Genomic DNA, 16734 nt, shown 5'->3' on the forward strand with positions numbered 1-16734 from the left:
AGAGAAATTGCTAATTTATGATAATTATGTTTTTTTTTAATATTATTCATATCCTAATGTGATTTTCTTCTGTTTGTGTTAAGCTGTGAAAGTTGACTTTGGAAAAACTAATGCCATAATTACTGATATGATCTTGCTGTTTGCAGGTTCTGTGTTTGTCTAGCTCTCATTCAAATACACTCACAAAAACATAAGGCCTAGCTAAAGCTACATGTAGCTTACAAACACTGTGCTGTAATCATGCATATCAAAATTAATCTGTGAACACTTTAACTTGGTTTGCAAAACCTGTGGTTTTCATGTAGATAAAATACAATCATCAATTTATGATACTTGATATATATCCAACAGTTGCCTGATATCAATTTCAAAGTTCAAATTAACTGATGGTATGAAATTTCTTTAACATCAAGGTATCTTTTCTGAGATGATAAGATGATTCAACAAGTAATCGACACATTTTTGAAAAGCAAGAACAGGCAGACACAAACACTTCGTGAATCACAGATTTTAATAGCATTTTTCTTTATTGAAGAGTTCAAATTCACGTATTAGGAAACCAAGTCAAAGTTTCACTCTACAGTCAATACAATATCTCCTCAATAAACCTCTCGGAATAAGTCATGTACATTCTGATGAAGACAAGCACATGTTACATGTATCAGCTACAGGCCAACTACTGTTACTTATGGTAACAGTAACTGTAGAAATTCAAACTGATGTTTAGAAAGGGTCAAAAACAATTGTTTAGCCTCGCCTCTTTCCTTTTCTACTTTACATGTACTATTACCTACTTAGACAAAAAAATCCATCGACATCTCCTTCATCATGATTTACTTTGAAGGAAAACTGACTACACTGTTCTGATTTTTCTGAAATTTAGTGGACTTGCACATGCAAGCAAACTTGAGTAAAGTATGAGGTTACAAACACCTGGGACACTTCTTCCTGAGTGAAAAATCATATTTTACTGAGAGATTTAATAATGCCCTACATGGTCTATCACAATACATAATTAATGCACTGGCTCATGTTTAAAAGTCCTTTTTCTACCAGAGAGTTCTAAAATCTAAAATCAGTTTTGTTATATTACAAGCATTGTTGACTTCACAACATTTCATAATTCACATTACATCAATTTCTTATGCCTGATACAGGCAGATATGATCAAATATACCAGGTATGAGTACATTGTACTTTGTAGAGATCTCACAGTTACACCATTACTCTGAAGGATAGATAGGCTTACAGTTTGATAACAATTCTAAAAGAATTCAGAGAGAGACAGTAATAGACCATTCCTGGCTGTCCATCATAATTTAGCAGTTCAACCAATAATAGCATAGCAATTAGGAGTTCAACCTATGGGAGAGTGGCTGCATGCAGATCCATAAAAAATTGCATTTTGTATGTTAATGTTAATGTTGCATTTCTATGTTTTGATATGTTTCTATGTTTTGTCGGCAGGGCTATGTGTCTCTCTAGATCTAAACATCCATGTAATCTTATTATGGAAGCTCATCTGTGTTGGTAGTAATCATAGTACAATGCTAAACTTTCTTCCATCACAATGGTATATATACACACAGATCAAATATCCAACACAACAGTCTATATACACGACAACTTTCGCCTTCTTCAGTATCAATACTGATGACCAATAACTTAAACTTGCGAGAGTTACAGACAGTAATAAGATCATGACTGTCTGTAACTCTCGCAAGACTATTGATACTGTAGAAGGTGACAGTGGTCGTCGAAAATTTGATCCGTGTATTGTGTTATTACAAGAAAGTTTAGCGTTATACTGTCCATGTATCTTATGTGACCTGCACAAAGAAAACTGGTGCTTACTCTTTAGCGAGGTTGACACTGTCAGGCCGTGCCCCTATAGGGATGCCATGTTTCTGTAGGGTGGACACCAGTACTTCCTGCATCTCTTTGTTGTAGGAGTCAAAGTCAAAGACGTTTCCCACAACACTGGCCAGGCCTTCATCTGGGAATTGCTGGTGAGGGAAATACAAAACTTTTAGCGAGAGCTTTCGATATATTACAGTAACAGTACCGCAGTACATGTGTGTAATATTTGTAATAGATCAACTCTGACTCCAACTTTTTGTGAGCCTTCTCAGAAGGTAAAAATATTGTAATTGTCCATCTGAAATATAAAAGTATCATCATATTTAAGTAAATGAGAACATCTAGGAAATAACTTCAGTGCTTTCTCTCTCTCTCTCTCTCTCTCTCTCTCTCTCTCTTTCTTTCTTTCTTCATAAATCTAACTCTAACTTAAACTATTCTACCTTTTTTGTATCAATAAGTTCATGACAAATTGAAAATGTCAAGAGTCTGACTACTTATCATTTTGGATGTTCTGAAGAAAATCTTTGAAACAACTATGAGATATAAAGAAAAATCATAAACAGGTTTTTAATTTGCTCTTACCTCTAGATGTTTGACAATGTTGACAACCTCCCTGGTGGAGTATGGGTAAGAGATGAGTCCCTGGTCCGCCATGTCACGTAGCTCGCCGAACGCCTGAACAAGTCGCTTGAGGATGTGTTCTGGGACGTTAGGGCCGTACTGACGCAGCATGGACATCTCTGAGTCTGGGCTGGGGTTGTCAACTGCATGGCAGCTGAAGATATCACCTGAAAAAAAAAAAATACATGCACGTTCTATTGCAGCGCCATAGAAAGAACCTACCGGCAATATCAAATTCATATTAGATGATGCCCATTTTTTAACTTGATTTTGCTTTGAAATTCTTTTATTAGTAGTAGTAGTAGTACAGTACTGAGTAGTACACTGCATTCTGCTACTGCAGTGGTCTGGACACCATGCAGCTGCAATCAGTCTTTTGATCAGGCTTTTAGCCAGGCAGGTGTACGCACCCTGTTAAAAAATAGCACAAATTGTACACCCTTACACTGGGGAGCACATCCTCTGACAAGCATGAAATTCTGATTGACCAGGGATGCTACAGGTCACTTGTGGCCTGTCTGACAGTAAATTTGCTTCATTCCCCCAAAATTGCAACTCAAAATGTGGGAAATGGTGTTTCAGAGAGTTATAAATTTCAAAACTTTCTAAGTGAGGATGTCCCCAGGCCCTCTACAATACTCGCGCCTGCAGCACTCGCCGAGCAGCAAGAAATTTGGACCCCCCCTAATAAAATTCTAGCTAAAAGCCTGCTTTTGATTGTAACCTACTAAATTAAATATCATGAAGATACATCAACAGCTTCTCGAGTTATGCTCACATACATTCAAAACCATAGCTCTATAGCAAAAACATTACCTTCTTGTTGAAGGTATTAAATGTAATATACTATGAATAAGACAGCTTCAGTCTAGGATGGTAGGAAGGAAATCAGAGGGTTTTTCTGATGGACATGCCACAGTATATTCTAACAGTGTATCAGTATGTGGACAGTGTGTGATACATGACCATGTCATTGAAATGAAAGTGGGAAAAGGGGCAACTTATGCTGTTGATACAATTTTACATATCCCTTATATACACAATATGCTCAAAATATGATTCTTGTTTACATTGAATAACTTACCCATGGCACCAAAGAAGTCATTGCCCAAGAAGGGGAACCCAGGTCGGTTGGCTAAAACAATCATACGGAAGTCTGGGTGCATAGCGATGATGTTGGCTTTCCCTGGGTGGGCCTGGGCTGACTTTCCTGTGAAACACACAGAAGGAAACAAGACTTTGAATATTTGGAGGAAACATCATCAGGAAAGTTCATTTGCTTTAAGCTGCTCACAAACAAGCCCTGTTTAACTTTCTTATTCAACTGAAGAATCAAGATTCACCTAGCATACACACCTTCTTTAAAAAAAAGACTTAATTCAGTAAGTAATAGCACAGAAAAATGCAATTTCACAAGATTGTGATTTCGTAAATACATTACAGATAATGATAGTAGGAACAATTATGAGATATTTGAAAAGTACATTCCAACTGATTTAACATACTAAGCATGTCCTTTTCAGGATGTCACATTGACGTATGATATATCTGGAAATAATCCACACTGACAGGCAAAAAATGTTTATCTTATTAGATATTTCCTATTTACTCGAGTCTATCCTCAGACTAGAATTTATAAAAAATGTTTGTTAAATTTTCTGCAAGAAAGGCAGCATCAAATTTCTAACTTTCTAAAGTCAGACATTCATGAATTCAAAATACTAAAAGGACTAGCAGCTACAAGTTGTAACAGTTACCAGGTACTTCTGTGTCATCCAGCAGATCAGGTTCAGTTCTTAAATGTAAAAACAGCTTTCTTGCACAAAACAGCTGACATCTGGTTAACTTCAATAGCAGGTCACAATTAATGCACACTTGGTCTAAAACTTGGCAGTGAGCCCAAAGCCTGTTGGTGGCCAGCAAAGATAAAAAAGCACTGTTGATTGGAAATGTTTACAAAGTGACTGTCAGGAATGTCAATAAAGTGTGAACTACACATTGTATAAGATGATTGTAGAACATGTACAGTGTAGGCTTTAGGGGAACAGTTTATCTTGGGATACAGAGAACATCAAAAATTTGTTTAAGTTGCTAAAGTTATGAGTTTGGAGAGCTCAAAATACAGCTTATCCTAGAAACTTTTAAGAAATTGATTGTAAGGAGCTACATCTAACATAATGGAAAAACAGCACTAATATCATAAATTTAAAGAGATTCTAAAGATTAGTAAGTATTGGGCACATTACTTAATACACACTATACTTGCATCAATCCAACTTGTAAGACACTAAGATTACTTGAGAGCTTCTGTCAGCTTTAAAGATCAATGGTATCGTGGGATTCTCGGTCAGGCTCGCGCGGTCGTTCCTGGTCGTCATGATCAAAGTACAACTGGCCCCAGATGATACGCAGGATCGCTTTCAAACTCAGAACCACCAGAAGCGAGAAAACCGAGACCAGGACGGCTACGCGGATAATGTTGAAGTTGGCAATGATCCCACTCTCCTGTTTGGTCACTGCTTCTAGCTCGGTCGTGTTGGCGCGTTGAGTCGAGTTATACAATGGATCCAAGCTGCTGGCGTTCCATTCTCCGTCTCGTGATGTGGCGTACAATCCTCCTGGCCATCTCGTGGAGCTACGGTTCCAACTCATGGTAACATCGTCAACGCAGCACAGAAACAGCCGACGCCATTGTTTCCTACCCACACATCCTTGCGTATTTTTCCTTCCCCTGGTGAGACAACTTGTTTCTGATAAAATTCCTGGGCCAACCCACATGAACTCTAAGTAAGAGGGCGAGCTATCAACCTTGGGATAAGCTTGGGAGATAAAGTAAGTGATGGTAGCTCCCATGGGGTAACACTAAACCCCTACTGACTTTTGTCTGACACTTTTCTGAAGTGTTATTCCCTAATGTGGAGTCTGGAAAATGTCGGGGTGATTACTTGGGGAGGGCTGATGGATTTTAAGTGCTTTTAGTGATCTGACCTCAGCTCACATTTGAAAAGTGGGAACTAATGTGTGTGTGACTGACTCGTGCTTTTAGGAAATTAGACTACATTTTGGGGACAATTAAAATACATTATTAGTCATTATTAGACAAGTGCAGTACCTTGTCAGACAGCCATTTACGACTGACACTAACTGTGTAAAGAGAAATTATTCTCAAAGAAGATATCACTCAGTATTATAGAAGATGTTACTCCAGAGAAAATTAGGTTACGTGTAGTGAGCTATGAGAATATGCTACATAATATACACCTGCCATTTGCCTATTAAAAGAATAGTTAAAAAATTTTCTTTTTTATTCCAATAAATAGAATCAAAACTATCCTTTATCTGTGACCTTTCTGTTAGCAATTTATGACTACAACTACATTGCAGGTCTTCAAGCCAACAACTGTAATTATAGGAGTAGGAGTTGCACATGATTAGACACAATCTGTTACTACTAATTCCCTTCTTACCTGAGACAATTTTCCTGCCGTCCGCGAGGATCATTTCCCCACTCTCCACCAGTGCCTTTAGTATGCACGTCACGTTGGTGGGTGCTTTGTCAGCCTCGTCTATTACCAGTATGTGGCCAAGCTTAACTGCACGAACCTACAGGGGGTCAAGGAAAAGTGGTTAAATGCCATGATGTATTCTGTAGGCCATCATTTCAAAGAACTCTGGTATCTGGCAAGTGTTACCAAATCGAATGCTACATAAGGGGTCCTGATTATGCAAATTTAGCTGATTTCAATCAATATGTCACAATGAAGTGGACCTAGTCATAATATCATAAGCATGTCACAAATGTATGTGTATTGCCAAATAGCAATTTTTTTATAATTTTTAATCAATGTTTTAAAGTATGAGATAATAATTATGATCATTTAGTAGAACATACCAGTGGTGAATCTTCATACACAATGACGCCGTCTTGGACATTTGGCTGTAGGGTGAGGCTCTGCACTGTGGTATCTCTGAAAATACAAGAGATTGGAATTTATGGGCACAATTTGATGTGAATAACAATACTTTTAATACGAGGGAAACTACAACATTGACCTTGAAGTCTCTCTGTGCCTTCTAAATGTATCTAGTCTAAGATTAAAATGAAAAAATACCATGATGTCATAAACAAGCATCAAAACTCCTTTTATTGGGTGGTAAATTATGAAACAAAGACTAGCTTGGAGCAGTTATTGTTCCTTTCTTAAACACTTACATGACTGTTCACCTGATCCATTGTTCAAATTTTTTTTTAAAGTTGTCCTTTAGCAAATGGAAAGATTGATGCACTTCCTAAATTACAAACTCACCTGTGAAGTTGCAAGTACTCTCTTGGTCGGTTCAACAGGTACAAGAATCGATCCACAATTTTGTTCTTTCCAACACCCTATAAAATGATTAATGGAGAAACAATATCTGATTCAGATAAAAAATACGCAAAATATTGTTAAAGTTTAGTTTTTGTTTAATCTGGATAAGGTCATTGATACAGTAGGTAGGCATTGTTACAATGCTTGTAATACTTGTTGTTTCATCAACCATTCAGAATGAACAGAAATGTAGCTTTCACACTGTTTGTATATAATGGGATATTCAGTAGAACCTACCTGATTGCCGACAAGCAGGAGATGTTCCCCCAACATGAAGTCTTTTAGCATGTCCTCCATTATGGAAAGGTGCTGATTCGAAAAGAGCCATATGATAAGTGAGCTGTGACATTCCACAAGACAGCAAGAAAGAAAAACATACTTACTGTGAATCTTAAAATTTAAAGACATTGTTATCTTTTTACTTTAAAAATATGCATTTTCAATGTATTACATATTAATTGCTTCAACTGCTCATCTAAAATGCCTCTTTTTCCACCCAATTAATTGTGAAATAAAACCACCACAAAAGTAAATGGATTTACGGTACATGTAAAATGTATCTCAGGTGTGTATTTACCTGTGCATTGTCATAGAACAGCACATCAGGCACCTTCATTCTGTTCTCAGGGTCGTACACCTGTGCCGTGGTGGTACCTATCCTCACCTGGCCATCCTTAACTTCACCTGAAATAAACAGCAACAGTCAGCAACAAGACCAACACAGCAACATTACAACAGATGGTGCTGGTACAATAGGCAACCACCCCATAGGTGTTGCCAAAATTGTGTAGCTCTGAGATTGTTGATTTCTTTTGGATCAATTTTGAATAACTTCCAAACCTGAAGATAATAATGGATAACAGACTTCATGGAAAATATTATTTTATAGACTTAACCTTTCAAGTTAGTCATATCATAAATTACTTAAGGCTACATCACAAAAGACAAAGTTTCTTTTCACTCTTCAAGTAAGCTGTCTTAAACCCTAAATCCCAGAAGGTAGAATGAGTCCTTAAACTAAAGACTTACATGACAGCATCTTTTCAATGTCCTTTTCCTGGGAGGAACTGGCTTGGATTCCAGCATCAGACAAAGTTTTCTCAAGTGCTGATCGAGCTAGCTTTGGCAGAAATCTGTGGGGAAAAAATTAGATTAAACCTACTTGCTTGGTTGAGGAATGCGTTCTTGTAATATAAGTTAGTATTCATTGAAGTGGTACAGGGATACCGCCAAGCAGAATATAGGAAAACTGCAATGTGGTATGATCAAAATGTGTCATAGTATTTTCATAACACTGTGGTATTGGACAAGTTTTCTAAAATCCACTTATCCTATCGGGCAAGTACATAAAAAATTGACTTGCACGAACTAACTAATCATGTTCACTTGCCTGAAATTTCAATGACACATTTTTTACTTCTAGCTATTGATTTCTTTAATATTATTGACTCTACGTCGATGTAGGACAGACATCCAGTTATAAGATACGCCAAAGAAGTTACTCATTGACAAGTAACAGTGGATATGGTTTTGGAAACGGTCAGACTTTTCAACTGGAATCCACCAGTTTTCGTCAGGAACTACTTTTTGGCGTATTATCAGACTCTATTTTCTTGTGTTGATCAATGCTTGATGCCATGACAATCTTACTTGCCCAAGTAGGGCATGCTCTTGCCCGAATGGCATTTGCACTTGCCTTAGACCAATCCGACTAGTGGACTTGTCCAACCATGCACTTATTGTGATGTTCTGAGTGTCACAGCTCCACAAATAGTATTCCATGTCTACTGCACAATGTCAAACACTGTGGCCTGAGTACTACACACCTTGATAGACAGGCCTTGTTGACAGCTTCGTTCAGGTTCTCCTGTGGGAACTGGGCCGCCCGTCGGGACATGCGCAGGAGTTGTCGTGTGGACAGTGAAGAGGACAGGGACAGTACCTGGGACAAAATATCACACAGCATGTAAAGCGTTTAAGGAAATATTACATAGCAGTTGTTGCATTTTTAAGAGTATTAAATTGGATCTTGTTCCCTGAAAAAGTCTGGGTGCCTGGCTGAGACATACCCTTACCAAAGTGGTCAGTTTTGCTGCATTAATGCCAGATTACACAGTCCTAACAGTGCATTTGGGGCATCAACCCGGCACAAAACTCTCCCACAGGACATTGGGGGTAATACCAGGTAGATGTTGGGTCCAATTAGCAAAAGCGTACATGGCTGGCACACAGGCTATACCCTGAAGTTTGTACAATTTAATATTGTACCTTTTAATTACATTACAATTACATTACAAACGCATAACAGCAAATGATTCCTACAAGTACTACATTTAATATCAAAGGATACCAGAACATTCTCATGATATGATTATACAGTAAGTATTCCTGAAATGATTCTACAATAAGTTTCTGAATTACCGTTGATCCTTCTGTGCACTAAACTGTTAGTGTTACCCTAGTGCATTTGTTATATTCTACAACGCAACACGACAGTTAAAAACAAGTACTAGGTCCAGCATTTTGGACAGTAGACAGATATTCTTGCCTTACCGTGTGGTCCCCAGAATCCCTGAGGTCATGAGTGAGTGTGAGAAGTGGTTCTACTGCAGACTTGGGGGCATTGTGGACCTAGCAATGTAAGAAAACAAGATTTACACTTTGAATTACTGTCAGTCAAAACTGTTCTTAGAAACCACCAAACCAGCTGACCACTGAGGCCACCTGAGTTAGATTGTCTTGTCGACAATGACTACTAATAAATAGTATTTAATACCATGTTGTCAGCCATAAATAGTTGTATCATAACTCAGTATAGGAATCACTATGACCAATGTACATGTATCATGCCTTCTCCCGCTGCCGTGTGTTCATAATCTATTAAAGGAAAAAGGCTCTGCAAATCTTAAGTCCCACAGAACTGGTACCACTTTGACTTACAACACTCTGTACAAACACAATTTTGTCACGCATATGGTCTGTGTGAGGGTAAAGGAATATCAGAGTAGTATTGTAAGTCTCACAAAAATATAACATATACACATGTACTGGTACTACCACTACCTACCATGCCCTGTACCACTGCCATCTCCTCAGCCATGGACAGTGGTCTCATGTGATGGTACAGGAACATGGTCAGCAGCTCAGCGCTCAGCCACTGCTGCGTGCTGCTGCCCACCACCGGAGGCTCAGCCAATCCGACGATACGGAACGAAGGATGGATGGGGAAAATCATCCTGAAAAAAATGATTAAGATGTTAGCAGTGCTATTCCTTTGTATATCAGCTTTTTACTCTTCTAATTCCATCATACAGTCTGTACTTATAATATATGTCACACATTCTTTCTACTGTAACACATGCTTCAAGAACCTCTGGAGACACTTGTACATAGTACAGAGTTCAATGTTTTTATGTTGTTATGTTGTGTGTCTTAAACATGTACATTTGTATAGTATGTTTTACTGTGCCTGCAATAAAGAATGAAGAAAATACGTACTTATATCATCAATAGTAATAGGCACTGATCCATGGAAAATTTGTCTCCATAATGATAGATAAAATAATACCAATAAACCCATAAACATTGAATATGATTAAAGGTTATAACATTTTTCTAGCCTTCTTCAGGGAGCATTGACCCACCCATTTCTGTCATTTGACCATTCAAAAATGAGACAACACTAGATGACTAGATATTGCATTGATTACTGTATATACTTCCTACATGAGAGATCTTGTAGGTTTCACTGTTTTACAATCATTGAACATACCTTTTGGCCATTTCCTCATCAGCTATTTGGTGTTCTGTCTTCACTGCTTCGTATCTGTCATGTCTCAAAAGTCTGGTGCCATCGTGAAGTGTCAATTCACGATCATGGACAAGCCTAGTATGAAGCAACACATAAAGGAAGTGTAAGATTGTACAGAAGCTACTCGGATATAGGTGTACTATATTTAATACAGTACAGGGAGATGCTGTTCTACACATATATAGGTGTCTGATTAAAAGCTTTAAACTTTCTACAGATTATCTAGTTCGAGTTTTACATGTACATGTAAAGGTCCATTGTAATCATTAATGAATTTACCAAACAAAATACCATTGAATTAACTCAATATAAATTGCATTGTTAGGCCACACCAAATTTCTTTGTTGCTTCTTGTATTTGCCAGTCCATTTTTTTTTTCATTTAAAAAAAAAATAGAAATAAGTCCAGAGAAAAAATACTGGTAGGTTTTGCTATCACAAACCTGTAAATATATCCATTCAGAGCTACATACACATAATTTCAGTCTAAAAACAATGCCTTTTTTATTCAGAACATTAGTAACAAATCAAAGGAATACATTTATTGTATAAAACGTGCCATTAAACTCCTCAGGCTGTTGTTTTTTTGTGTACATCTTCAAGCCAGACCTTTTTAAAAACTTATTTTCATTTTTTTGGTCGGTCCAATTTTTTTCTGAAAAAATCCGAGAAGCAACAAATAAATTTGGGGTGGCCTAAAACTGATGCAATAGGTTTTGACTCTTGATCATAGACCATTGTGCATCCATACCTCTGTAAGATGGCCAGAGTGCCAGGGTTGACCCTATGGATACCGTCCAGTAGTGCTATACTCCCGTCCAGTGCTGCTGTGACCAGTGGTGAGGGTCTCCAGGCTGTGTCACCGTTGGGGAGGGTGATCCTCTGTTGTAACAAGTCACGAGCTGTCATGTCCTGGAAAAATTCATCAAACATTTGTTTGTTTGTATGTTAGTTTGTTTGTTTGAACCTTTACTTATGTGTTGTGTGGTGCAATGTTTGACTTATAAACCAAAGACTCTGGGTTCAAATCCGTTAGTATCATGTCCTGGAAAAAATTCATGAAACATGTGGGGTCGTGTGGTGGGGTGTTTGATTGAATCATTCATAACCCAGAGGTTTTGGTTTCGAATCCGCTGATGTGCCACCAATCTTGTGCACTTGGGAAAGGCACTTTACACGACTTTCCTCACTTTACTCAGATGAAAATGAGAAGTTCAATATAGTTTTGGTTATGGCCATCCCTCAGAGGATGTTAAATGGAGGTCCCGTGTTTCAGAAGTGCTACACCTCGAGCATGTTAAAGAACACACCACACTTATCAAAACAAGTAGGGGCCCTTCCCAGAGTGAGCAGATCAAATATATCTGTCCAGACATGTAACCATTGTAAGAAAATTCTTGTAAAAATATACAGTACCTGATACAGCATTATAGGTTCCACTTCATAACCAAGCATATCTGCAAATCTTCTCACTACAACACTCTTTCCACATCCCTGAAAGATAGAGGTTTGATAAAAAAATTGTACATTTCTTCAAGCCTGGATAACTCTACATTGTATGTTTACACTTATATTTTAAATTTGGCATAACAATACAAAAGACTGAGCAAGCCTTACAAATGTGGATTTACCTTCAAGTTGTTTGTTCATAAATACTGTCAACTTGAAGATATGTAACATCGACTATTGTAATTCCACCGGGTGCCATTATACTGCCACCTCAAAACATATGTTACATGTATTTCAGTCCTATAATGAAAAATACTGGAAATAAAGATTTTCCTCATTAAAGATGCAAATTAAGTCCAAATTTGCATAATTTGCACTCCATTATGTACATCTCTGCCAAACATACCTATACGCTAAATATCATAGAAATTCGTCGTTCCTATGTTCCGTTATGCTCCTTGGAAGATTTTGACAAAATTGGCCCTGCAGTTCCAGAGCAAGCCGCTAGGGGGCCCAAACCTATATACAATTTTCCTTACGTCACAAGCTATCTGCCACCAAGAAAGCAAGACCATAGCATGTTCAGGTCAAAAGATACAAAAAATCGAAGTTCTCCTGCAGTACCAAGGTCACACACCAGGGGGCCCAAAATCGACATTGACCTTCGTCTTCCAAACACCTACCCACATACCAAGTATCATTACAATCCATCCAGAGGTTCTAAAGTTATGCTGACCACAAATATGCGGACACACACACAGACACATGAAAAACTATACCTCCATTTTTCATGGTTGTATTAAAAATTTTAGTTAAGAGGTCTTCCCATGATTGTCTTGAACACTGAATGTTAAATATCGTAATACAATTTGGATATTTAGGTGTTGAAGACAATCTTGAGAAGGCCTCTATAGCAACGGTTTTTGAGGTGGCGGTATGATGACACCTGGTGGAATTATGAGACTGTATGTAAATTTGACTTCTCATCTTTGCTTTGTATAAATTATACCTATCTCAAAACAGTCCTTTTCTGTCTAGTATTCATAGACTTCTAAAAGACAAACTTTGTGATAATGTGAAAATTTCATTGTCAACTATTAGCAAAAAATAAAGAGTCTATAATATACCTTTGCACCGATGACACAGAAGTCTTTGACAAAGTGGGATTGGACCATATCTGCCAGAAGGTTCTGGTGGTAGGGAGTGTTTACGAAGTCTGAGGCACTCAAACCAACATCAGTTTCACTTCCTGTGGGCACCTAGGTGAGTATGAGCAGAATATAGTTATTTCTTAAGTTACCAACAAACATGATTGACTTTTCATATATCAATATGATAACATTTATTATTTCAGCATATCATATAATATTTACTCTTGCAGCTTTGTAAGTTGTAACTGTAAGCTAATAAATATTCAGTAAAACTTTCTTTACAATATCAACAGCAGTTTATCTTTCTTTTTGCCTTTTGCAGTGGCTGCAACATAATATTGTTTCTAAAAATTTATGCATTTTACAAACTCTAAAAGAACTAAAAGCAAAACAATACATGAGATTTTATAACTATTGAATAAATTATAAATAGACAGATCCCACAGACATGTCCTCTTCAAAAACTTTTATGCAAATCAAAAACAAAATGCAAATATTTGACAAACATGCAGCCACTCTCTCATTGGTGGAACAGCAAATTGGCATAAAATCATTGGTTGAGCAGTTGATTGTGATTGACAGTCAGAAACATTGTAAGGTATGATTGGATGTTGAATACTCACTTGAAGTTGATACTGTTTCCCGTTGATTTCCATCTCTACCACAGCGCCAGACTTGTCCGGTAGTCTGTCCACTCCAACTACTTTCTGTGATAGTCTCTCAGCATCTTTTTCAAACAGTTCGAATTTCTGACAACAAAAAATGTGCAATTATATACGATTCATATAGAAAGGCAAATAAATGGAAGTTAAACTCCACATGTTACATCATGTTAATAATGTTTGTTACAAATATCATGAATACTCACCATTGCAAAATTGAAAGCACTCATAATTGTGAAAAATTAAGCTATTGTTGACCGTCATTGTAGGAAAAAATTTATCCATATTAGAGTTATAGTTAACTTAATACAGTCATTAACTATTACACACAACTGTAACAGCGGACCTAGAAACTATACTTAGTTTTCTAACTTTACCTTCTTCCTTAACTCTACAACTGAATAAAGAATTAGTAGCCAATTTTTTCTGAGGTTCCTTCAGTACACTAAAAGGCTTATTTAGATATACCATTGAAGGGGAGTAAGTACCTTTAATGTATCTTCCACGGCTGTTCTACCTTCTTTACCCAGAATGACATCGTATGGATAAAGTCTGTGTAACAATCTCTGAGCTGAGGCTTCTGGAAGGGCACTCTGGGAAGACAAAAAAAGTCAATGTATATCCCAAAAAATCTTGCAAATTTAGCGATCTATTTAAGTACAAAATCACACTTTACAGTACTAGCAATCAGTTATCATAATCATCAAAATAGAGATACCAAAGGCAATCCATTACATGAACAGTCATACATCTAATAAGATTTTTTATTCCCCTTTTGCAAGACCCACAGAGAACCTAGAGTTATTTGAATTTCAATTAATTTTGCTAAGTCTTATGATACGAACATTTTGAATGCATTGTTTGCTAAGTCTATAGTAGAACTTACCAGGATTTTAGCAGCACTAACAAGGTTATCTGTAGGGAAGTCAGGGAGCCCCAGAGATGACGACTCTTGTGATATCATGGTTGTAGCAAAGGACAACATCAGGGAGGTTCTGGGAGAAACAGATTGACATGTACAATTTGAATAATGAGATACACAATGAAGCAAAGAGTATCATGAGTATCAGCTGATGTGTTACGCTGAAGGACGGTTATACCAAACAGCTTTATACATTCATACAGAATCTAATACAAATGACTGCCAAAGACATTCACATATGAAAAGCAAATTAACTAGATTATGGTAAATATTTCACTCCTTCTCCCTCCCCATGCAGAAATGGACTGTTCTATACCAACCTTTGCAGACATATGGACCATCCCAAAGTAAATTCAGAATCTACAAGTAGACTATCCCTACATCAATCCACTTCAAAACAGAAATTTAACACATTTGATTCCCCGTGCAACAATGAACTCTTCCATAAATACCCCCATGCTAAATGGACTCTTTCAAGTAACCCTCCCCCATTTCTAGTGAGAAAGCTACACCTATGTCTGGTGATTTGGTGGTCACATAATGACAGAGTTGAAATTTAACAAATGGCAGTGAGAAGAAAAAACACAACCAAGAACAATATATTTCACTCCCATACCTGAGATTGGGAGTGAAATATGCTAAAAGGTAAAATCAATTCTAGAGATTGAATTGGTACAGAAAGAGCCATACTTGTCAGAAGATATGTTTGGTGCTGCCTCTGTTAGAAGATCCAGGTGGTCCTGAATGCGAAGAGAAACAAACCTTTGATCAGTTCAAAGATGTAGGATCTCTCAAAAGTATACATTTAGAAGGCTACATATTTTCCATTTACTCAACAATTCTTACTTTTCACAAACTTTGTTTATTTACATGTTTTTATACTTTAAGTTATAGGCATGAGCCCTCTTGTCACAATACACAATGATAAATGTAATTTAAAAAAACACAATGGACAATTGACTTGTTACAGTAATTCGTTACAGTTACTGTAATTCTTGAAATATTTGAAGTGCTTTTTTTTGCTGCGTCCCTCCTGCCCAAAGTCATGACACCAGAAAAATAAATGTTTTTGTTTTACACTGCAAACTTAGAATACAATGTAAAACAAAAGCCATCTTTCCATTTCCACTGCAAAATTGGATCTATGCTAAAATAAAGAAATTTACAGTACCTTGAAGGGAATGGGGTTGACATCCCTGGCTTGAAAACGTGATCGTAGCGGTGGGTCGAGAGGGTTCCCCTTGTAGCGTGGAACGGGAAGACCTAAGGCGATCACGCGAAAACGTTCGTCCACTCTGACAAGCTTCCACGCATCCAACTCCTCTTTCGTGTGATCCTAAAAGAAAGGATTTAAATTATTTTGACATTATTGTACCTTGAAATCACAGAACTGTACAATATAGATTATGCACTTATTGCAGATCATTGGTATATAAGTTATAAGCATTGAATCCATTATTTTTCCAGTCAAAATGAAGAAATAGTTGATGGCAGAACTTTTTTCTCTTAATCTAACATTTTGTTATCTTAAAAAGACAAAGGGTATAGTAGTCTCATAGACTTTTTTGAGGCTGTAGAGGCAATAGGTTGTTATCTGCTGTGTTTAGGGCTGAGTATTTGAAGGCATGGCGCATCCCTCTCCTTCCACTGCCTTTTACCACCCCAACCAAAGTTAGGTACCCATTTTTCCACCTGGGTGGGGTGAGGAAAGTTGTACATAGTGTCTTTCCCAATGAAACATTCAATTTTTCTAATGGTTACAATGTATGTCACAATGCAAAACAGGGGCCTGGCCGGCCTGTTTGTGAAAACGAAATATAGAATAGCAAGAAAAACAAGAGCACCAGGAATTAAACCCATGATCTCTCATTCTTGTATCCTCCGTAGAT

General features: G+C 37.3%; 1 protein-coding gene across 1 annotated transcript in view; it reads right to left on the minus strand.

The window, feature by feature from the left end:
• Positions 1 to 16121, minus strand: part of LOC118427357 (von Willebrand factor A domain-containing protein 8-like) — a 29237-nt gene extending 13116 nt beyond the window's left edge. The window contains exons 1-21 of the mRNA XM_035837103.1: positions 16017 to 16121; positions 15536 to 15585; positions 14810 to 14918; positions 14412 to 14516; positions 13885 to 14010; positions 13238 to 13369; positions 12078 to 12155; positions 11413 to 11573; positions 10624 to 10737; positions 9919 to 10087; positions 9405 to 9482; positions 8678 to 8793; positions 7881 to 7984; positions 7429 to 7535; positions 7089 to 7160; positions 6792 to 6868; positions 6377 to 6452; positions 5952 to 6087; positions 3569 to 3694; positions 2445 to 2651; positions 1855 to 2005 (exon numbers count right to left, since the gene is read on the minus strand). Coding sequence (XP_035692996.1) covers positions 1855 to 2005; positions 2445 to 2651; positions 3569 to 3694; positions 5952 to 6087; positions 6377 to 6452; positions 6792 to 6868; positions 7089 to 7160; positions 7429 to 7535; positions 7881 to 7984; positions 8678 to 8793; positions 9405 to 9482; positions 9919 to 10087; positions 10624 to 10737; positions 11413 to 11573; positions 12078 to 12155; positions 13238 to 13369; positions 13885 to 14010; positions 14412 to 14516; positions 14810 to 14908 — 2234 coding nt within the window. The 5' untranslated portion in view covers positions 14909 to 14918; positions 15536 to 15585; positions 16017 to 16121. The remainder of the gene's footprint in view (positions 1 to 1854; positions 2006 to 2444; positions 2652 to 3568; positions 3695 to 5951; positions 6088 to 6376; positions 6453 to 6791; positions 6869 to 7088; positions 7161 to 7428; positions 7536 to 7880; positions 7985 to 8677; positions 8794 to 9404; positions 9483 to 9918; positions 10088 to 10623; positions 10738 to 11412; positions 11574 to 12077; positions 12156 to 13237; positions 13370 to 13884; positions 14011 to 14411; positions 14517 to 14809; positions 14919 to 15535; positions 15586 to 16016) is intronic.
• Positions 16122 to 16734: the final 613 nt, after the last annotated feature.

The sequence above is a fragment of the Branchiostoma floridae genome, chromosome 12 (assembly GCF_000003815.2).
Source record: "Branchiostoma floridae strain S238N-H82 chromosome 12, Bfl_VNyyK, whole genome shotgun sequence".
Taxonomy (NCBI): domain Eukaryota; kingdom Metazoa; phylum Chordata; class Leptocardii; order Amphioxiformes; family Branchiostomatidae; genus Branchiostoma; species Branchiostoma floridae.